The following is a 22,438-nucleotide window of genomic DNA, read 5'->3' as shown; positions in this document are numbered from 1 at the left end:
CTTATCTTCCAATACTGTATTTCAATATTGCGTTCAAATCATCCAATATGGAATGTACTTTGAAAATAATTTCAGTGTTTCACAAGTAAGTTTCCACTCTAACAATCATATCCTGAGATCTAAAGCCTCCTTTTCTCTTGGCATGAAAAGCACTTTATAAACATTCATTAATCTCATCCTTATTTTGAAAATGTGAGAATTAGCACATGCAAATGTAGTTGCAAAAATCCACAAAGTAAACCAAAGGAAGAGTAAATCACATCTGCTTCCTGGACCATCTACTCCTCACACCTCAAGTTCCCAGCAGTTAATCATAAACTGAAGAACTAGACTGAAATAACCTATAAACCCGGTTCTTTGAAACACGGTACATTTGATAGAAATGTTGTTCAGCCTTCTCTATTCAGTAACACTGTTTGGAATTGGTAGAAGGAGACTCAGAGTCTCAGAAGAACATCAGCCAATTTTCAGTTCTTAATAAAGTGGCTGCTAACAGTAGCCTTAGATAGGGATACATGTTGTGATTGAAGAAGAATTTTGAAACATTTTAACCATCAGTTTAAAACACAGACTGATAATTCACTGTTTTCTATAAAACAGTTTCGCCATTTAAAACTTTTTCAATAATTTTAACCTCCGTTTTTTCCTGAGTTTGATCACTTTTGTCATGAGACCTGAATGAAATTGTACCCTAGTTTTACTAGATACTGCCTGGATAACTAGGACATACTTATGTGACTTCCATCAGAGTATAAGTCACAAATTTTTACCTTTGGCATTTGGCTTGAACACATATCAGTGACAATTTTGCTTGTAAAGTAGGATAGCTTTTTTGGCTAGGAAAACCCACAAGAATCCTAAAACTGTTACTCTCTGTCAAGCTAGCTACATACTCTAAGGCATTCAAATCAAGACCAAATACTCTTGGAAAAGATGACAGCATATGCAGAACATCAGCATTTTGCTAAATCACTTTTTTTGCCAAATCATGTCCTTCTCTGGAGGACTGCCATCCAAACCTGGAGGATGCAAAAAGCAAAGGATTCGTGCTTTTTAAAGAAATGCAAAATGTTGTCAGATCATAAGATATATGAAAAAATACTGCCAGCTGCTCAATTTACTGAAACATTCTGAGAGAGTGTAGTGCAGTGTGGTCTGCAGATGAGAGGGCAGAAATTGGCTTAGGATCAGGAAATATCTTGTACTGGAACAATCAGCCAACATGCAAAAAAGAGCCTGAAAAAACTGCAGGATTAATTATGTAATATACATATGTTTCCCATAAACTTGACTTTCAAATTCAGAATAATTTACAATAATTAAAAGCATTCTCCAGCTCAGGTCAAGATATCAGAGTTGTTAAATACTGGTAACGACTAGTGCTTGATATATTTTCTTTGACCTTTTCTACTACTGGAATTTACTTCTTTTTAAAATTTGTTTTTATCTTTAGAAAAATGGAAAGATAAACAAGTCTTCAGGAGGAAAAAAAAAACATAGGGGGAAAAAATTCTGAGTTTTTCAAAATTCTAGACTATTTCTTTATATACCCACATCACACCTATAATTTGATTGAATTTTAGCATATTGTTGACTCCTGTTCTCTTAATTGCATGCAGCTATTGAATGAAAAGTGACAAAGAATGTGATTTATATATGACATAATAGAACAAGGTTTCATTCTGCTTCTGTTTGTGCTATTTGAAGGAATAAGCTTTTAGGGTGCCAAAATTATTGCTAGCCTTGTTAACTACTTTGGAAGCAAAATAGTTGACATAAGGATAGCCAAATCTGTTCTTTTATGAAAGTGTAATAAGACAGAAAATCATTTCATTGTCAGATAATGCTTCAGTTTATATGACACAATTAGATTTGCAATAAACTACAAACAGATTTGATAATGTCACTTACAACAATAATCCTGGAAGAAGCAAGAGTGTAGCATTCAGCTCCCTGACGCTGATGAGCTGGAAGCAACCTGCCAGGGTGCAGCTGATTACCCAATCCAGAGTTACACGTATGAAACCGAAAACAGACTTTGACAGGCTATAGATCATATTTTTTTTTTAATTTGTCTCCCAACTAAATAACAAGTTTAGCTCTAGTCTACATGCATTAATATTCCAAACACTCGGCTCATTAGTCTAATCAAGGATGGGAAGACCACACAAATGTATGGATTGTTCAGCAACTCTGACCCCACTCATTCACACACATGTAATAGCCCTGCCATTCACTCATGCATAGAAATGATCACAAAAGCAAACAATGCCGTGCTCACTCATTCACTTAATTAGTTAGTCACTGTTTCACTCACTTGGTTGACTCAGTCCTTCATACTTTCAGCCTTAGAATCTCATCTCACTTTCCCAGTGAGTAATGCCAATTAAAATTCACTTAAGGCCCACATAGATTGAGAAAATCAGAATTACACCCTCAGTCTGACAGATACTAAACTTCATGAAGCAATCCCTCAATGTGACTTGGAGTATTTTAAGATCTTAAGTAGAAATTTAGTGCAGCACAGGCCTAGCCTAGCCTTTTATTTTTCTCCTCTTTAGCTCTATTGCTTTGAAAGCAAAAGACAGGTTTCTGCCCTCAGCATTATTTAAGCACTATTGAGAGCATAATCTGACTTTTAAAATGTAAATTACAGACAAGGTTTCAACACTTACGTAGTTGTCAGCCATCTATCCTTCAAAAAACATTTCCCAGCATCAGTCTGTGTAGACACTCAGTTACTTAATAATTTTCTTGGCTAAGGTCCAGTTCCCTTAATTTCTCTTAATTGTATGTTTCATACCCCTCATGAAGGCTTCAGAGAGGAGAGTGATATGCAACACTTTTAAATTGTTAAACTAATGACCTTTTTTATTCTATGATTCAAGTTGGATACAAATTAAAATTGGTCATTCTTTCCATGACATATTTGACCAGCATATTCAGCTGACACCTAAAATGTAGTCTGACAATCTCATGACCAAGTCTTGCATCATTGCATGACAGAGTTTAATGTACAGGTCTGTCTGTATTTGTTCATACACATAAATCACTGCAATGATGATCCTTTCATAAAGCATGGTCATAAAGCATGAAAAGCTTATCATATTCTGATTTCAGAAATAGATTATGCTCCCAGTAAGAGCTTCCTCAGACCAGGAGCAGAGTATAGTTTTTTTACCATTTTGATCTTCAGAGATGTGTATATTAGAAAGAAATGTGTATTTGGCAAAGAATAATTAGAAATAACTGGGAATACTTATACCTAGGAAGTGAACTCACTGACAGAATGTCACAATAGTGAATGGCTCTGGGTGATCCCTTTTCTAAATTTGCATTGATTTGTGGATGTCTTTATTGAGGGCTAAGATTAGAAAAGAAAAAGCCTAGGGTGCAAATGTGACTTATTTTGTACTTTGTACATCTCCATAAACTTGTGTAAACATTTTATTTTTATGACTTGCATTAGTTTGTTTAATGGATGGATGAGTATCTTTCTCTTTTTACTTTCACTGTTAAGTCTTTACCATACATCTTCTTATACTGATTTTTGACAATATAACTTACCAGTCCCGGCTAGATTTAACAGTTTATCAAATCCACTTTCAAACTATGGGTATTCCTAGTCTTCTCCCATCAAGGCATTCAGTTCCATTCAGTTTAATCAAGTCTGTGTTGGTACCCATTGTTTTCATTTTTACATTTATGAATTTACTAACCTTGAATATGTCAGATCTCTTGTGTATTATGTATACATAATACAATATGAATTATTTCAAAACAGGCATGTAGGGTTGCCTTAAGTGGAATCACTTCCTGCTATTTTAGATGTCAGGATTATGTAATTCTAGGACAGAACAGGACAGGACTGTACCTTTACAAAGAAGCTGAAAGCAGACATAACGTAAATATCAAAGACAAAATGAGGAGGGGTAAATGATGCTAAAAACAGAGGCATATGAATGGCCAATTCACACAGAGAAGGAAGGGTGGTTACACTCGGAGGTAATCCTTTGGAGATGAAATGATGAACAGGCATTTGCTTTTGCAAACAGTCTGACTTATCACTATATGTATGCTGCATGTGGTTGCCAGAAGAAGTACCTTCTGCAGCCAAACATGAAGCTTTAATTCTAGTCAGTGAACTCTGTCCATCTGCTAGGGCAATTTAGCCACTGCCTCTGGAGAACTTTGATATATCAGAAACACAATATTCAAATAGAGCTCAGGCTTTTAATCTTGGATTTGGCCTGATGGGAGACCATCATCCATCAACACTTATTGAATACCCACTTGAACCTTTAAATTTGCAGCAAAATTATCCCCTGTGAGTGGCACACTCAGCAGTATCATACAGCTATGCTGCCAAAACCACCTGGAAATGGGGCCAGGGCTTTGCAATTGAAGTTGTCAGGCATATATCTTTGTGGCAATTTTGTGATATTATACCATTTAGACCTTTAAGTGGTTTGAATATAAGAGTAAATGCAGGTCAGGTAAGGAATAAAAAGAAAAGGAAAATGCAAGCAGAAAAGGAAGAGAAAGTATTTTTCTCACACAACTTTAAGCAGCTTCTGTGACCACAAAATAATCAGACGTAGATTATTTGAGGAAAAAGAATTTCCTATAGATAGTCTTAAAGACAAGTTCATTTCCAGTTGAAGGCAGGGGAAGTTAATTAATTGCTTTCACAAATTGAAATGGATGATCACATGCAACAACCTTCATCTCTGTGTGTTAAAGAAAGTTAATGGGAAATCACTTACACTGCTTCAGTTGTTGTATGAAAACAATACTGGAGCTTTCCTTTCAGCAATGTTTCTCCTTAGAAAAAAGGATATTCTCCTGCATTCTATATAGAACCATAGATTGTTTGCATCACTCTTCTTCCCACCTTTATTTGTCTTACACCCCAGTAAAATCTTGAATGCAAGTATGACAGAGCTCAGGTGGCCCAGCATAGTGAAAACACTTAAACACAGTATAAAATACCTTTATCATGAGGCAAACACTCAGTGAAAGGTCAGTTAACTTTCTGTTACTTGGGGATGTGTGTGAGGTGTGTGTGTATGTGCAACTGATGCGTTTGCAGAGCTAGGAAGCAGCTGCATGTGTTACCATTCACAGCATCAGATGCAGGCAGCCCATAAATGGCACAGAAATCTGTGCATTTTCCTGTAACAGCATTGCATCACATCCTGGCTATGTTTAACAATGTACTCCCTGTTACATCTTTTCTCCATGCACACAGTCTATTTAGTTGTCATTGTTAGACAATATGCCCACTCTTGCCACTGAACATGTTTGGCACCTAGACTGAGAACATCTCCTTTGGCTGGGTGAGTTTTCAGGTACCAGCGCTTGTGACAAATGCATCGAGTGAATTGGCAGCCACTCCTTAGTTGCACAGCAGGCAAAGAGTCCACAGCACGAGTAACTCCTGATAGCAGGGACCCTTAGAGTGTGGTGCTTCTTTTGGGGGCACACCTTTGGGTCTGCTGTCCTTTCCAGCCCCCAGGCCCTGCGCCTTCAGCCCACAGCACTCTGCTTTTGAATGTGGGGGAGGCCAGGAAGGATGGTGCAGGACCCTCAAGCACCATTCCCGAGATATGGCAGGTCTGACAGACACTGTTGAATGTGTTATATCTTGCAATGGCTCGTCTCCTCCACATTTAGCCTAAAGAACACCATACCCAAAGTTACATTGGCCTATTTTCTGATTATTAAATTCAATTCTGCAGAGAAGCATACGGCAAATGGGGAAAAAAAAGAGGTCAGAAAGGATGTGCAAAACAGTTCATAAGGCTGCATTTCTTTCAAAGAAATTGGTCCATAAGTACCAGTAAGATATTAATGTAAAACATTTTAAAACATAGCTGATCTCAGAGTGGCTAGTTACAAAACATAATCATTAATTGCTTGTTAAAAGTTAACACAAAATCCCTGCTTTTTTATAATAATGTTACCAGAGGCCAATACTTAAAAAAGGGTAGGATATATGCTGATTTCTGTGTAATCATTGCTGTGGATAAGAGATAAATATTATTATGTCCCTAAACTAGGACATTAATATATGTATGGCACTTCTTGAATAAATAAGATATATTAAAAAAACTCAAACCACAAAGAAACAAAGATCATACTCCTAAACGTTCTGCTGGATGAAATATTACTTGCAGTGCTACCGGCTTTGATTGTAGTGGTAGGTGTAAGCAGGACAGGGTGTGCATCCTCCTTCCCTCCCCTCCAGCGAGCAAGGGAGTTGGAACACAAGCAGGCTGAATCTCTCCAGGCTGTGTGACTAATCCGTGGAGCCCACCAGCCCTCGCCACAGAGGAGACCCAGCCCAAAGCTGCACACAGCTTTGTTACGCTGCCATTCCGGAGCACAAAGGAAAGCGACGCTGCCATCAGCAAGTCACCAGCTTATCTACAAGAATTACAGAGGCAGCTATCGGCGTGTCTGCTCCGCGCTGCTGGTGCTGGGAGCAGCCTTGCTGTGCCTCTCCGGAACGAAACCGGATGGGCAAGGGGAAAACTGGCCAACATCTCTCGTTATTCCAGGACAAGATAGTTCCCGGACAGGTCTTGCTTGGTTTCCCCAGCCAGATGGATAAAATACCATATGATTCTGACTACCAGGAAATCTTAGGATAATAGTGCATAGAGAACAACCTCTACTTTGGAAATACCACCTTGTTAGAGACATTAAAAATATCTAAAAGAAACCACTTAATTGTGCGTTGTAGCAAAATTTTATTTGCACCTTCTTTTTCCTGGACTCAAATGCCACTCTTTAAAGGGTGAAAAGAGGCACAGAAGTATCCCCCCCATGGAAGCAATCATAGTTAGGGACATCCTCTGATGCTGTCAAACAATTTTTTTTACGTCTAATTGATGCTGCTGATCTAGCACTGACAAATCCTTATTCTACTATTTTAGTCATACATATAATATGAACATACATGTTACATTCATGTGTTGGGAACATGGAAAAAGCTCTCCTACAGTGCATTAGCTATAAAAAAGGGCAAATGCTTTCAACAGTTCCAGAAGGGTCTAAAACTGATACCTTTTTTTTGAGCCTGATTTTATTTTGTTATCATGTAGCACGTATGTATTTCTTCAATGTTAGCCACTTTCCTCAAAAGCACTGTTCCTTGCTGCCGCCAGAATCCACTCCTATCAGAAGGGCTCTTCAAAATACCAGACTTTGTAATTCTTTCAAAAACTGTTGCACTAGTTTTGCCTAAAGATCCAATCTGAATGTCTGTGCATAACACAGATCCTTGTTCAAGTAGTCGTCCTTTAATCACAGAATACACACAGAAACACAAAACCACTCGAGTGGTTTATTCTGTGAGAAGTCTGTATGGAGCCTGTTGCAACATTAAACCCCTGTGTAGAGAATCAAACAGTTGCTAAAATTCTCTGGAATGATTGAGACAGCCTGAATTATGGATCAGGAAATCAGCACCTCATGGAGTTTCTAGACACGAGTTCATCTCTAAGACTCTAGAATAGAGCCTTGCTGGAGAAGTTGTTCTGCTACAGAGCAAAGGAGAAAGAATAACTCAGTTCAAAACATGTAAAGTTTTCTTGAAAGCATCAGTTTCAGGTATAGCAGATGAATAATCTGTGCAAGAGAGGAAAAGGATGTGATCAGTGCTGAGGTCTAGTTCACAGGGTAGGTTCTACAATGCAGATCTTTCCAACATCTGGCTGAGAGTACCTGTTACATTAAGTTACCTCACCCGTATCTAGCAATTGTTACTTTTCTTGTTAACCAAAACTAGATCTCATGAAGTGCAACTTGAAGGATCAAAATAAATTACAAAACCTAAATTGTGAAGGGAGTGGGTAGCCATTTTGGTGATGGCAGCCATCTTGGGGCAGAATAGATTCAAAATAGCTGAATTTTCAGAAATGACTAATATTTTAAAGATAATCTTCCCAACTGGCAGCCACTACACTAGATTTAGAGGAAGGTTACAGCTATCTACCACGATATGACATGTAACCGTAACAGGAAATAATTTCTGCTGCATGTGTTTTGCTCATAACTCATGAAACCCCAGAGATTAAAAAAAAAAAAAAAAAAAAAAAAAGAAAAGAAAAGAAAAGAAAAAGAGCTACTATTAGAAACCCCTTTTCAAGGCCACGAGGTAAATCAAGAACATACAGTGTAGGAATGCCCACGCTTGAGATCTCACTCCAAGTTTAATACACAATGAAGTCTGGAAATTTTAAGTACTTACAGAAAGAGACTATAAAAACACACAGGCACATCGCCTTTAAGCAGAACACCACCGAGCCTCACTTGACACATAAGCCAGCCGTATTATTTGGGAATGAAGGTGTATTTGTGATTTATTTCCCCCGCAAGAGACTTTTATCGCTCAGGACCTCATTACAGTGGCCGCTGCTCATTTTTTGAGCTTTGACCCTGAAGAAGCACTTAGGTATTCACAAGGAAGAAGGGAGCTGATATTTGGTGAGGAAGGCTGATGGAAGCAAGGATGTGTCGATTGCTCCAGTGCACATCGGAAGCGGCACACGATGTGGGACGCATGGGAAAGGGATCTGGTCACAAGGGAGGCGCATGGTACCACTGGAAAACTTATCTTGACAATTTCATTTTTCCCTGCTGAGGAGAAGTAAAGGCTGGAGCCACCAGAGAGCAGAACGACAGCAGAGTAACGGTGCACGAATCCTCAAGGTTTAAAGACAACCTCGGCAACAAGATTGATGAGCACGGCTCGTGGATTAGAAACGAGGGAAAACGATAGCAACCTTAGAGGCTGGAGACAGCACGTAGCGAGCAACAGGATGCGAGCCTGACGCGGAGCGAGCGCTTTGCTTGCCGCCGCGATTGATGACATCCCCCCGCGACAGGGGGGAAACCGCGCTGGATGCGGGGCGGCGAGGGAGGGGAAGCCGCCGGTGCGATGCACAAAAGGCGGGCTGGTGGCGGTGAAGTTTGGGCAAGCAAAGGTCAAGCACGCGGACACGAGGCAGCAGCGCTGCGAAGTGACTCAGCCGGCCGAGACATCCGCCGGGGCTGCCCCGCGGGCGTGGGCTGTCCCCAGCCTCCAAGGCTGATACATCCTCCTTTTCCCTACGTGTCAGATCCCTGAGCCACGCTCGCAGATCTGACACGGCAAGCCCACGGCATGATTTGGCAATGAGGGCGCGTTCGTGATTTGTTTCCTCCGCGAGAGACTTTTACCAGTCAGGACCCCTCGCAGTGGCCGCCGCTCATTTCTGCCCCTGAAGATGCTCTGAGTTAGCCACAAGGAAGAGGGAAGGTGATACTTGGTAAGGAAGGAGGACCGGACTTGTGGAAGTAAGGATACGGCGACCGCTCCTGCGCATCTCGGAAGCAGCACTCGATGCGGGACGCATCGGAAAGGGATGCGGTCGCAAGGGAAGGGCTAAATACCCGCTAGGAAAACTTATCCAGGCAATTTTATTTTTCCCTGCTGAAGATGGAGGAAGGCTGGAGTGACCTCCAGCGGCTGAGCTCCCGCGCCGGGGGAGCGACATGCGGAGCGGCGGCGGGGTCGGAGGGCCCGCTCGGGGCATTCCCGCCCCCCGGGACCGTTAGGGCCGTTACGCCTCTCCCGCTCTCGGACCGATTCAAACTCGGCAGCGGCGCCGAGCGGGAGCGCGGCCCCTCCCGGTGCCCGCCAATCCTCTCGCCTGCCTCCCTCCCCTTTCCCCTCCCTCTCCCCCCATCTCCACGTGAGGCGGCCGGAGAGTTTCAAGCCTCCCCGGCGCGGCGCAGCCCCGGGCCCGGCCCCGCCGCGCGGCGCGGGGGGGGCGGGCGCGCGGGGGGCGGGGGGCGGCGGGAGCGGGGGGAGCGCGAGCCTCCCGTCCCCCCGCGCGGGCAGCGCGAGAACAAAGAGTTCTCCCCACCCCTCCCTGCCCCCCCCGCACGTGGGGAGCGAGGCCGCGCCCTTCGCCCCGCCCCCCGCCGCGTCCGATTGGCCCGGCGGGGCCCCGGCCGCGTCCGTCCGTCCAATGGGGGCGGCGCTCGGCGCTCGCCAATGAGCGCGATGGCGATTGGGCCGGCGTGTTTGGCGCTCGGTCCGGGAGGGTGAATCCGGCAGCCGGAGGCGGAGGGAGGCAGAGCGGGAGCGCCGAGCGGAGCTGGCGGCGGCACCGGCGGGCGCGGCGGCGGCGCGGAGCCGGGGCGGCGGGGGGGCCGGTGAGTGAGCGGGCGAGCGAGCGACACCTCGCGGGCTTGAGGCGGCGGCGGCGCCGGGAGCGGCTATTTATACCCGGGTCCTTTGTCATGGGGGAGGGGAGGAGGGGAGGGGGCGGCAGGGAGGAAGGGAGGGAGAGGAGGATGGGGGCGGCGGCGGCGGCTCCGGCTCCTGAGGAGCAGCCGCCCCCCGCGTTCCCTTCCCGCGGGGCGCCGGCGGGCAGACACGCGCGCTCCCGGCCGGTGACAGCTGGAGGGGGGAGACATGGAGTCTGGAGTGCCCTTTGTCTAAGTTGGCTCCGTCCAGCCCGGCCGGCGGCTCCGATCCCCGCCCGGCGCGACGCAGACCTGGGCTGGGGGCGAGCTCGCCGTCGCTCCTCCGACGGGCGGGGGGCGGCGGGCGGGTGGCGAGAGGAGAACGGGGGGGCAAGACCCGGCGGTTCCCTTCCCCTCCGCTCCGCTCCAGCCGGCGGCACGCGGCGGCGGCTCCGGCGCGGGCAGAGGGAGGTGTGTGTGTGGTGTGTGTGTATGTGAGTGAGAGTGTGTATGTGTGAGCGAGCCCTGCGCACGCCGGGCAGGGGAAATCCGTGCGCCCGCCGTGGGCAGCGCGGCACGCAGCTCGTCCCGGGAGGCTGGGACAGGTCCGCCCGGGCTCCCGGAAGCCGGAGCGAGCCGGGCGGGGAGGCTGAGCGCGCCCCGGGCCGCCCGCCCGCACCCGCGGGACGGCGGGGCTGGGCTGGGGGCTCCCGCCCCGGCTTTGGGGCGCTCCAGGCTCAGGAAGGGAGCTCAGGAGGAGCCAGGGGGGAACTCAGTCTGTCGGCCGCTCCGGCGAACTTCCTAATCGTGCGATCCCGATCTTCCAGAGCGCCCCAGGAAAGTTCACAGATTGCTGAAAATTCTGGGGTTTTGTGTCTAATGTCGTCAAGCACGGCGATACGAAACGCTGTTTAAAGCTAGGGTGTCTGGGGAGGTGCGAAGGAGGGTACTGGGCTGAGCCGTCCGTGTGCAACAAACGTGTGGTTGGATAAAGAAATCGGTGCGTTGTGGCATCACGCACATTTATTTATTGCCGGGTCTTCGTGGTGATTCCAAAATTGTTATTCATACAGGAAAGAAAAGCAGTGCGTGCACAGATGTGCGGCAGGAATGGGATAACAAACTTGTACATTACTCGGGATACTTACTTCTAACTTACAAAGCACCACACTGATTTTAAGAGAAAAAGTTTTTTGCATTTTTAAAGCTGGAAGTTCAGATTCTTGTTCTCTCTGATGAGAAGCATTTAACAGTTTGGAGACCGTAATTTAATTCTAGCAGGATAGGTTTGTCTTTGCTTGTTTAGCAACTCTAGTTTCAGCTATTGTGAGTTTGGTTCTTACTAATACAGATTTCAGTGAAGAATTTTTACCAGCACATTTAGTGTAATCTTCACATCTAAGTGAAGGGTTTTTCTCATAGGTAGGTTAATATTTTTTTTAGGGGTTGGCACATTCAGATTCTTTATGCAATTTATAAAAAATTAAAGGTAATTCTTTGTTTGTCCCCAGTGTCTATATCAAATTGAGAGTCCGGGGAATGTTTATTTGTGGTAACAATAAAGCATCTGCAGAAGGGTGAGTATTACTTCTACATAGTGTACTATAACTAGTCTCACTAGTTATTATTAAAATTTGGATATTTGAAAGCCACAAAGTCTTTCAGAAAACACGCTTCCAGTACTTTGGGAGATGTGACTCAAAAATTTTCTGTGATGTGTTGAATGTTTTTAAGAGCTAGTACTTCATAAAGTACTGGATAAAAACAACACATTTCTTGTTCTGGAGTTTCCTTTACAAGAAAAAAAAAAAAAGAAAAAAGGAAAAATATTTTTTTCCTTCCTCTGCCTCCATGAGAAATGAAAGTAACAATTAAAGTTAAACAACCTGTGCAGAAGTCTGTGACAGTATAATGTTCCATGAGATGCCAACTGCTATTTTCGTCTGGAGCTTTGGAAGGATTCAAGACTTTAATTTAGGAGAAAAATTGGGAAAAACTTCAGTGTTCTTTCAGAGATTTTTTTAATATGTAATTTCACCTTGGAAAGTGGCAGACACTGGAAATCTGCACCTTCAAAAAGTCATAAAATGTCACCACTCTGTTTAAAACGAGCTAAAGTGATGGTGTGTAAACTTAGGCCAGAGACTTGAAATTCAAGCTCAACTTTTTTCCCCCCTGCTGTGTTTCTTTCCTTTCTTGCTGAAATTGCCAACAAGCTGAAATATGGTGATTTCTTTGAAGACATGCTTTCAAACCGGTTTTTGTTTTTTTCTGTAACACTGCAACCTTCGTAGTTGAAATGTAAATATTCCTGTGCTACTTCTTACCTGCAAAGAAACTTTGGCTTAGGGAGAAGGGAATTTTTGTAGTGCATTATCGAATGCATGAGCTGTATTAGATATAGAGTGCAAGCCCCTTTCTGTAAAGCAGCTTATGTCAGAATAAGCTACATCTAGAATCCAGTGCAGGCCAACAGTGCTCTCAGGAAAGTTGGTGCACTCTAAAATTCCTCTTGCAATTAATCAAAGGAAGTGTTCTGTCACCATTCACGAGGCAGTTCAGCTTCCTTAGCTGTATAGATCATGGATGCATTTTAATGAATCCACAGCTGTAATGTTAAAACTGAAAAAAAATTTCAGATGACGGTTCTATATTCATGTGATTGAACAGTGAGAGTTATTTTTTATAAATTGCTGCAGTGCTGACAGAAGGCACATTTAATAAATGTCTGCTTTATGTTGTGCTTGAGCAAAAGTATTGTGGAAAAACTTTAATGTTGGCTGTAATCTGGAAGTTCCATAATTCTACTGTTAGTACTTAGGGATGGATTTTATCTGACTTGAGAAAAAGTATCTGTGAAGCTTTAGGGGGAATAACGTTTTCCACAGCAGAGATGCTGGAAATCTCAGGAACAGAACCTTGCCTTTGCTAAGCAAGGAAGCTTACTGAGTTGATAAAGTAATTTTGGCAGTATTACCTATCCAAGCAAAATTCACTTTAACAAATTTTTTAAAGAGTGAAGGAAGTGGGCTGCATACGGTAAATACAATTCTTAATGATTTGATGGAGGTGTTTGCATTACACTTATATTAACCAACATGACTACTGTTAACAGAAGCTGTAGGACAGTAACTGGAGGTTTATTTTAATGTTGAAGCTGCTTCCAACCTTCTGTTCCTTCTGTCAGCGAGGTCCATGGAGAGCTGTGCTGGGCCCCTTGAAGTGGTGTCTGATTGAAGACAGCATCTGTAAATGTATCTATCTATAAATGTATCTACACATTTAACACCTAAGTGTATGACTTGTACAACTGTTCTGGAGTGGCCAAGTCAGTCTTTAAATGGATGAGTTACTCCTGCACTGACATAGTTGAAGGAATGCTTTTAGTTAAAGTAGCTATCTCTTTGAGGATAGTGAGTCAAACTAAAATCTTGTATAAAATGTACCTAAATCAGCAAAATCTTGTATAAATTATATGCAGAAGAGATAGGGGTGCTTCACAGGGGGATGGTGACAACACTTGTTACAAGTTAGTCAAATGCTCAGGTTTGTTTTTTAGCTCTGCGCATATGCCCAAGGGTTTTGTTGGGCTAAAGACTAAAAGGAAAACAATGTATGAAATTACTAAGTAGGTATCCTATCTGTTCTTACAGAGATCAGTTAAAAACTTAGGGATGATGCTGTGTAGGTCTATTTATGGATGAGGTGAAATTGAAAATAAAATCTATTGAGGGACAGTTCTATTGAGCTCCAACCAAGAAACAGGGAAGTTTTCTAAAACATGTTGCTTTCTGTAACTGATAGTAGTAGGCAGTTTGATTGTCACAGTCTTTTTCTAATTGTAAACCTAGATTTCCACTAGGATGGGTCAGACTGTGGACTTGGTTCTGAATTAAGGGGTAAAGTAACACTATTAAACTTGGCAACTATTAAGAAGAGTGAAAGGTATAATTTGCATATAAAATTGACAAACTTCTCTTAAAAATACTAAAAAAGAAAGGAATTTTTAAGTATATAATGAATTATTTAGCCACAGGTTTGTAAATTGATTGTAATTTTAAAATATTGGGAGAGAAGAGGGAGTTTATTGATGTCCCTGCTGTGTCTAGAAAAAAATATAAACAAATAAGACTCACCCCCAAATTAGTGTGGATCATGGTCTTATTTAAGAAAGCTTTTGGCTACCTGGCTGAAGCTTGGACATAGGAGTTTTCATTTATTGTGCCTCTGCTCTGTTAGTAAAAACTGCTTTTGACTTGGAATGATTTATAATGCATTCTCTGCTTTCTATCTATTGGTAAAATCAGTAGTACTCTTAAGGTAAGAAGGCCATTTGGACATTTAGATAGAGACTGCACGTGATCTGAATGCTCTGGATAAAAATAACAGTGTAATGATGTGAGTGGATCAGCACAGTGTTGTCATTTGCTTGAAAATGGGATGTAGCACTTCCAAAGCTTCTAATTGGGATATATATACAATTTCATTGGCAAATGAGGTAAAACTGCTGTCTTACTGTGTGCAAATAAAGACTTCCTTGCTATACAATTACAGAATACTCCAGAATTTGCTATTAGTTTTCCTTTTTTGTATATGCATATGGTGCCTGCTTGAATAACATTGTGTAATTATGCAAGCAAAGTGGTACAAATTGCAGTTCACATCCTATGTTTTTTTAGATATGAACTGAAAATAAATCTTTACAGGAGGATATGATTTCTTTGTATTTTTAAGTTGTTTTTTTGATCTAGAACCAGGCCTATTTCCCTTGTCAGTGTTTTGTAGTATCTGGCTCCTTTCCATTCTGCCTTTTACATGGTTAGTTCAGTTTTTCCTGCCATGCATTCTCTATTCACAGCCTGCATGTTCGGTTTAAATCCCAAAGCCATCAGATGTAATTTAAAGAAACAAAGTATTTGAAAGGAAGGAAACTCAAATCTTATAACTCATACATAATTTTAATTTTTTTTAATGTGTGCTGGTTTCCTTTCCATGTTCCTTAGCATGAGTGGATCTGGCAAGCTTTATATTTTTGGTGTGTAGTCTGATTTCGTTTTTACTAATAAGATAAAAAATTCTAGAGCTGGAATTAATTTTTCTGCTTCTGCAAGAAGTCGTATGGATGTGTGTTATAGATACTTGATTTAACCGTGGTGCTGTGTTGAGGCAAATGCATTACAGTTGTTATTATTGTCTCTTTTTTAGTGTTACAGTATATAACCAGGATGGTATAAATTCTGTCCTTTGTGATAACTTCTTTCTGTTATATGTCCAGTAGTTTGTGGCATGTTTCTAGGGAGTATTTATTACCAATGTGTTTTGTGCAAAGCTAAATCCAGTAATTATTAGAAGACAAGATTGACATATGTTGTTTTATTCTTAACATAGTTTAACCATTCCTGGTGTTCAGTACATGGTTACTTTGAAACTGGGAGACATAAGGTCCCAAGACCTTATTTGAATTTGCAGTTCTCTTACACAGCCTAAGGAAGATGTTTTCTTTTTCACTGAAGGGTGGTGGAGTTTTTTGGGGTTGCCTGTTGGTTGTTTTGTTTTGTCTTTTTCTTTGTTTTTTATCAAGATAAATTGTTTCTAATTAGTTTTCTGTATTATGTCAAGCTTTTGGAAAAGTAGTATCTGTGTGTTTTTTTCCTTTTTAAGCAGCACCTAATAAAATGTGCAGGTGGATTTATTGCTGTATACCTTACAGAATAAGGATGGCATACATTAGACCCAGTTTTTTTGTGAAATTTAAAATGATCATTTTAAAAAATAACTCTTATGGTTACTTTCATCATTTGAGGCCCATTTTAAAATTACTCAGGCAAATGGCAAATACCAGTTCAGCTTCAACTTTGCCAGACTGTTCTAGTGTAAATTCTGCATACGTGGAGGTGTAATGTCTTTCAAAGTTTAGGCTATTTGCCTAAGCAGGGAAAGAGTATGGAAGAACTATTGAACCTGAAGTGTTGTGCATCAGGGTTTTTCCTGTGTGAAGTGTGTGTTGCTTTTGCAAGTATGGCTTGAACAGGAGAACCTGTTTTAGTTTTTAAAGTATAAAAGGTGTGTCCAAAAAACAAGTTCAGGTGGAATAGTTTGTGCTCTTCAAATTCATATCATAAATTATTTTTCCTGTGGAGACATGTCTTAAGTGTTCCCAGCAAGTGTTACTTTTTCTGCCAGTTTTATCCAGGATATCAAAAAGCTAAATTTTTAAGAGATGGAGGTGTTAGGCAACAGAGGTTAATTGGAATGTGTGTGGGAGTCATCTAACTCCTCTAGGTGTCTGTGAATGAGTGTGAAGAGAGAAATTCTGGAGGTACGCATTTGAGCAACTCAAAGGTGAGGCTCAAGTTTTATGCATAAACCCCTGCTTAATCCTAACAAATAACCAGGCTTGGTTTGCTGTGAGGAACGTGGGATGGTTTTAATTGTGACTCGTAAAAAATATGATCAAATTCGGGCTTGAAACTTTTTGTTTCTGTGGTGCTGCTTGGAGTTTTAGAATGTTTTATTTGTTTTTTGAGCCAAATAATCTTACTCATCCATGCAAATGTTAGAAGTATTTATAGATGCAGATATCTAAGTGAAAAGCAAATAGTTGCATTACCTGCTGCATGTTGCCCAAAGTGAAGTGAGATGTCAGTCAGTTTCAGTTACTGCCAATTTGGTTTAGTCTTTTAATATAAAATATTTGGTTACGATCTCCCTCCATCCAAGGAGGACAAATACTTAAACTTCCCCTCCCCCCATCCAAGTGGACAAATACTTAAACTTCTTATTTTTATTTCCAAACCGGTATTTTTCTAAAAGTATCAAATGTTGAAATGTGCTGGAAGAAAGTGGTAATGTAGGGAATTCAGAAGTTTTTTTCTTTTAAATGGGTTACTCCTACGCCTTAAATGGTATTCAATAATGATTTTGTGTCTGTTTTTGTTTCTCTAAATCCTGAAGTGGGGACACAGGAAGATTTTTTTTGAAGGGAAGAATAGCTTTGAAAGTTGCAGGCTTGCTTATACAGATAGGACACTCCAGTACGGATTTATCTTTTTCTTTTAAGGACTATCTGAAAGCAAATTATGTTGAGTTACTTTTTGTATTCTACTGTTGTATTTGTTTAAGGATATGTATTTAAAAACTAATTATTTGTATTGAAATCTTGTTTTCTTATGAACAGACATAACATTTTTTGTTTTTCTCTATTGAAGTGAATGAAACTGAGAAGCATCCATACCAGTGCTTCTTGATGAGTAAATGTTCTAAATGAAGAACTCCCACAAAATGGGATAATGTCAAAATAAATTCAAAGGCAGTGTGGTATTAGGAAAAAAGAAGTCATCAAACTGATGCCCTCCTTCTTTGTCTCATAGAAAATCTGAAATAAGCTCAATTTCTAGAACAGTGCTGTTGTGGGATCTTGCTCAGGTACTTCTTGTTTAATCAACTTACAACTAGTTACAAAAACTTATAAAATGATTGGGGGGTTTTGTCATGACCAGATGAGTTCTTGTGGGCTTTCTTAATGATGATTATTTAAATTTCTGAAGCAGATTGTTTACAATTATTTTAGATGTTAAGGAACACAAATTTGATATTTTCTGAAATGCTTCTGGAAGGTCAAGAGTTACTTATAAACTCTGAGCTGCAGAATTTTTAACATGCTGGCAGATAGAGTAAGGGGCGTTGAATACTGGCAGTTGCTTTGCTTTGCTAGCTTTCTAATGCAGAAAAATAGAAGATTCTCATTTAAAAAGAGCAAGAAGATAAATTAAGATTTCTCGTGTTTTTCCAGGAAGCAAAAGGGAGTGAAAAACCATTTCTTTCTATTTAATGTCCAAGAGCTTCATGACTCCTCATTCTTTCCTTTCTTTCTTCCTTGTCCGTGGGAGTTTTTAATATCTGCCTGGTCAGTATATAATAGTGGTAGAAACTCCTGAGAAGGATTTTAATGCAACATAGTGTTAAACTATGTATGTGAATTAACTGTTAGGGGAGAAAGCAAGAAATAAACTTATAAAAAAAAAAATCAGATGTGGGAGCATGATTGAAGAAAACATGAGTTCTGTGAGCCCTTGAGCTGACATGTTTCCTCCTGTCTTGTGTGTCAGTAAAACTGAACTGCTCTGGCTTTCTAAGTGAGGAGAGCATTTAAAAAATAAGTGGTATGAACTGAGCACATCCAGAAACTGATCTGCAGACGTAGGCATTTAATACTGTCACAAGGAGCTGAAAATTAGAATGCCTAAAGCCATGGGTCAGTATCATTAGGTGAGGCCAGAACGACTGGATGCTCACTTTCTTCAGTCAAAAGCAGCAAGATATTTTCAGCTAGAGAACTTCCTTGCTCCTGTCAATGGCTGCAAAAATGCTCCTGCTGTCAGGAGGGCAATGATAGCACAGGTGCAAGTAAAAGGGCTTCTTTTTGTAGCAATGCCTGCATAAAGTAGGGGTGATGCTTGAAAGCCAAGGCTGGCAGTTTTTGTCTGATATGTTTGGGCAGTAATGAGGAACTGTGTTTGGAGAGATTACTTCAACTGGTAAAAACAGACTGGAAATGGTAATTGATGAAGGAAAGTAAATGTTGTGATCAAGGCAAGCCTAAGTCAGGAATTAAATATGCAGAGGGAAAGCCGGTGCTCCTACCAGTTGCTACCAAATCTGGACTGAAGGTTGGAATTCCTAATATCTAAGATAGGAGCATTCCCTAGCAACATCTAGGCATACAGTGTGGGATTGTAGCTGCTGTAAAATACGGTATGTAATTATGTTACGTACTGGAGCAGAGAGCAGTGACAGTGAGTCTTTGGAATGGTGGTTGGCTGCAATGGTATTGTTTGGATAGGGGCTGCTCTCTGTGGACACATTAGTGTCTGTAGCCCTAAGTGGTGTTTCTCCCTAGTAATTTTATTTTTAATGGCTTCCCCAATCTCTAAGTTTGTTATTTTTTACAGAATATATGTACATACTGAAGCTTTTCATAATGCCAGAGCACTTGTAGTCCTTCATGAAACTGTTGCAGAACATATATGTAACTCAGTGGACAGTAAACTGTCGCATTTTGTTTATGTTTGCCATTTTCATCAGAAGTTCCTGTAGAGTATGTATGCAGAAGGGTTCATCAGCCTTGTTATCACAGGAAGGCTAAAAATCAGCCATTTAGAGAAAATTCTGACACACTGCTTAGCTCAGATTCAAGATATTGCCTATGTTATAATATTTTAATAACCCTTCCAGTGTTAATTAGTTTTGGTTTGGGAAATAATCCTGCAAATAAAAAATATAGTCATTATAGTTAATAAATTAGTTTCACAGTAATACTACTACAAATAAGTAGTTTAAACAGATTAAATATGTCACAAAACTGTACTCTTAGTTCACTGAGATAGCCACTTATATATAGCTGTGAGTGCAAAAGGCTGTGCATCGTCATTTTGTATATGATAGATCAAGGTAGCAGGTCATAACCAGGTGTGAAATTTCCACAAAATGGGGATTTTTATTTTTCTATAAGCCTGTTTTGAAATTAGCCGAAATTCTTACTCAAAAATGATGTTTTGATACATCTCTTGACTATCCTGAAGTATGAATTGGGGGCTATTAACTTACAGAGCTAGTGGGGTAGTAACAAGGCCGAAAAAAACATTGTGCTTGGGAAGAAATAATTGAGGCAGCACATGTTTCAAGTTTTGGGGAAGCAAATCAAAATAGTTGCTTATTGTGAACATGTGTATCACTTGACTCACTTAGTGATTTCTTCTAGAATAAGTTTAAGTTTAAATAGGGGGGTGGGGGGGGGAAGTGGAAAAAAGCCAAAACAAACCCCAAACCAAAAGACAACCAACCATTTAATATACCAGGGTAGAGATCAGCCTTCTGATCTTAAGTATGCCAAGTGCAAGCTAAGGCTGCAGTCACTTAAATGGCAGAAAGTAAAATGTCTGATAAGAGTGACACTTCAAAGGCACAAAGGTTGGGCTATAAGAGAAGCAGAACCCCATTAGGATAAGAAGACAACTAATTTGAAAATAACAGCCCTTATATGTGTTCTTTTATTTATTTTAAACATAATGTTCAGTTTAAGCATTCTAGTTAGACTTCTTTCTTAATTAGTGAGCGGCTTTCCAATCTGTCTTTTTAAATTACAGTTTCTAAGAGAGGGAGCTGAAAGTTCCAACTGTACTGTTAACAAGATAAGGCATCTTTCAAATGAACCAACACATGCAATAGTAGTGGGAAAGGAGTGTGTGAGCTGGCTAGTTGATGGAGTTGTTAAAGGAAACTAATGTTTCTACTGATTATAAGAATCAGTGATTGCACACCAGACTCAAGAATTTAGTCTGATTAAGCTCTTAAGCATTTTAATTCACAAATTATTGATCCTTCAATGGTAGTGTTTTTCACATTGTGTCTGTAGCAGATTGAAATACAAGGAGTGTTAGCGCTGATTGTTTTCACCTTTTGAATATTAACTGAAATTTAAAAGGCAGACTTCCTGGTGTGAGGTTCAGAAATAGTGTGGTACTTGTTTTGAGATGGTGGGCCCAGCTGAGAAAGTTTTTAGATCTATAGTTTGTAGAATAGTTTTAGATCTATAAGTCATCTGATCCAGTCTCCCACATGGGTTTAGGCCAACACTGAAATCATATTTTCCAGACCACTTTTAAAATGTTCTCAAGAGTGGAGATTCTGACACCTCTATTTAATGCATTCCTCTGCTGGACCACACTCACTGGGAAGAATTTTCTTCCTGTATTGGAATGAAACCCCTTACTGAGTCTTGTCTCGTTGCCTCTTGTATTTTCATTTTAGCATAGATTAGCATGTTTCAGTAGAAGAGCTAGAACAGTGCTCAAATTCTGTGATTGTGTTTAGTTCCGATTTGTGTAGGAAAGCAAGCTATTCAGGGATTTAATTCCATTATGTAGTGGTCGAAATCCTTGGGAGTGACTCGTCCAATTTTGATAAGACCAGAAGTATGACACAATCTTAAGAGCGTGTTCAGGAGTTTGGGGAGCTTAAATGTGATATTCTAAAAGAATATTTGTAAGAATAAATAGAACATGCCATGAAGCCTTTGGGTTGTGCTAATTCTCACTGAGTGGCTGTAGAAGGATGTTGGATGTATGAGGCAGAAAGCAATCGAAGGAACCTGCACTAGCTTTTCATTTGTCTTGCAGAGGCAAGTGATGGAGACAAGTTTGCTGCTATTGTTTGCCACTGACTACATCTTTTCAGAGCAATCTTTAGTTGATCAAGAGATAGCAGGAAACAGCTTCTTGAAAGCTACTCCTGCAGAAGTAGTTAACGCATTAACCGCATTGATTGTGCGAAGTGCTGTAAAGAACGAAAAACTACGCGGTCTGAATGATATGTTCTACATGGTGTGGAAGATAAATGTTCTAGTCTAAGACAAGTGGATGATATGCTGGAATTTGCTTGCATTGAAGAGAGGTTTTTTCTGCTTTCTCTTGACTCTGGTTTAATGGTTCTGCTTCTTCCTTGCTGGTTTGGGCATTTATGATGCCAGCTTGAACAGCTTTAGTCCAGCTAGAAAACTATGCTGCTTTTGAGTGCAGAAAAGATATAATTTGAAGTAACTGATCAGCACAATCAAACTTAACATATTTTCTATGTAAAGTCTGTCTGAGATGCTGAAGTAGTGTAGACAGACAATGAGGAGAGTAAATGAATGCCACTTTGAGATCCCACTTCTTTCCCAGTTCTAGCTGAGAAGTACAATAGAATGTATTTGTCATCAGGTTCCAAAAGCAAGCAGGTAAGTGCTGTTTAGTTTTGGTTGAAATGTTGTTTTTTGAAGTGAAATTGTTAGGTAATTGCTAATAAGCTAGTAACCATTTTGTGTATCAAGAAGGAGAAAGTACACTGGCCTTGGATTTAACAGCAGTTCCAGTGGAGGCAAAATCTTCATGCTGTTGGTACATAAATAACCCCACATTATGATAGTGATAGTAAAATCACTATATATATATATAAAATCACATATAGTAAAATAGGTTGATGTAAAAGGGATTTTACTAATTGAAAAGTATTTTAGTGTTGCAAATAGTAATTTCAAATAAATAGCTGTCACAATAATAGGAGCTTCCTTGTAATGAGACTGCTCATAATAAAAGCATGCCTATTTATAGCAGCAGACCTTCTGCTTTTGGAGCTGCCATATTACCTGGAAAGTCTA

At 40.8% G+C, this 22,438-nt stretch overlaps 1 protein-coding gene across 33 annotated transcripts in view; it reads left to right on the top strand.

The window, feature by feature from the left end:
* Positions 1-8,722: 8,722 nt before the first annotated feature.
* EZH2 (enhancer of zeste 2 polycomb repressive complex 2 subunit) overlaps positions 8,723-22,438 on the top strand; it is a 51,365-nt gene continuing 37,649 nt past the window's right edge. For 10 of the 33 annotated variants that reach the window (XM_023919487.2, XM_086845753.1, XM_086845888.1 and 7 more), the window contains exons 1-2: positions 11,649-11,664; positions 11,754-11,819. In XM_023919487.2, the coding sequence (XP_023775255.1) occupies positions 11,782-11,819 (38 nt within the window). In that variant the 5' untranslated portion in view covers positions 11,649-11,664; positions 11,754-11,781. Of the gene's footprint in view, positions 9,346-10,044; positions 10,210-10,893; positions 11,665-11,753; positions 11,820-22,438 lie in introns of those variants that run through there. The other 23 variants (XM_086845841.1, XM_086845772.1, XM_086845878.1 and 20 more) reach the window with 16 other exon arrangements.

This window comes from Cyanistes caeruleus, chromosome 1 (genome assembly GCF_971803275.1).
Source record: "Cyanistes caeruleus chromosome 1, bCyaCae1.hap1.1, whole genome shotgun sequence".
In the NCBI taxonomy this organism is placed as follows: Eukaryota; Metazoa; Chordata; class Aves; order Passeriformes; family Paridae; genus Cyanistes; species Cyanistes caeruleus.
Note: the sequence above shows the minus strand (reverse complement) of the source record. Positions and strands in the feature narration are given on the sequence as shown.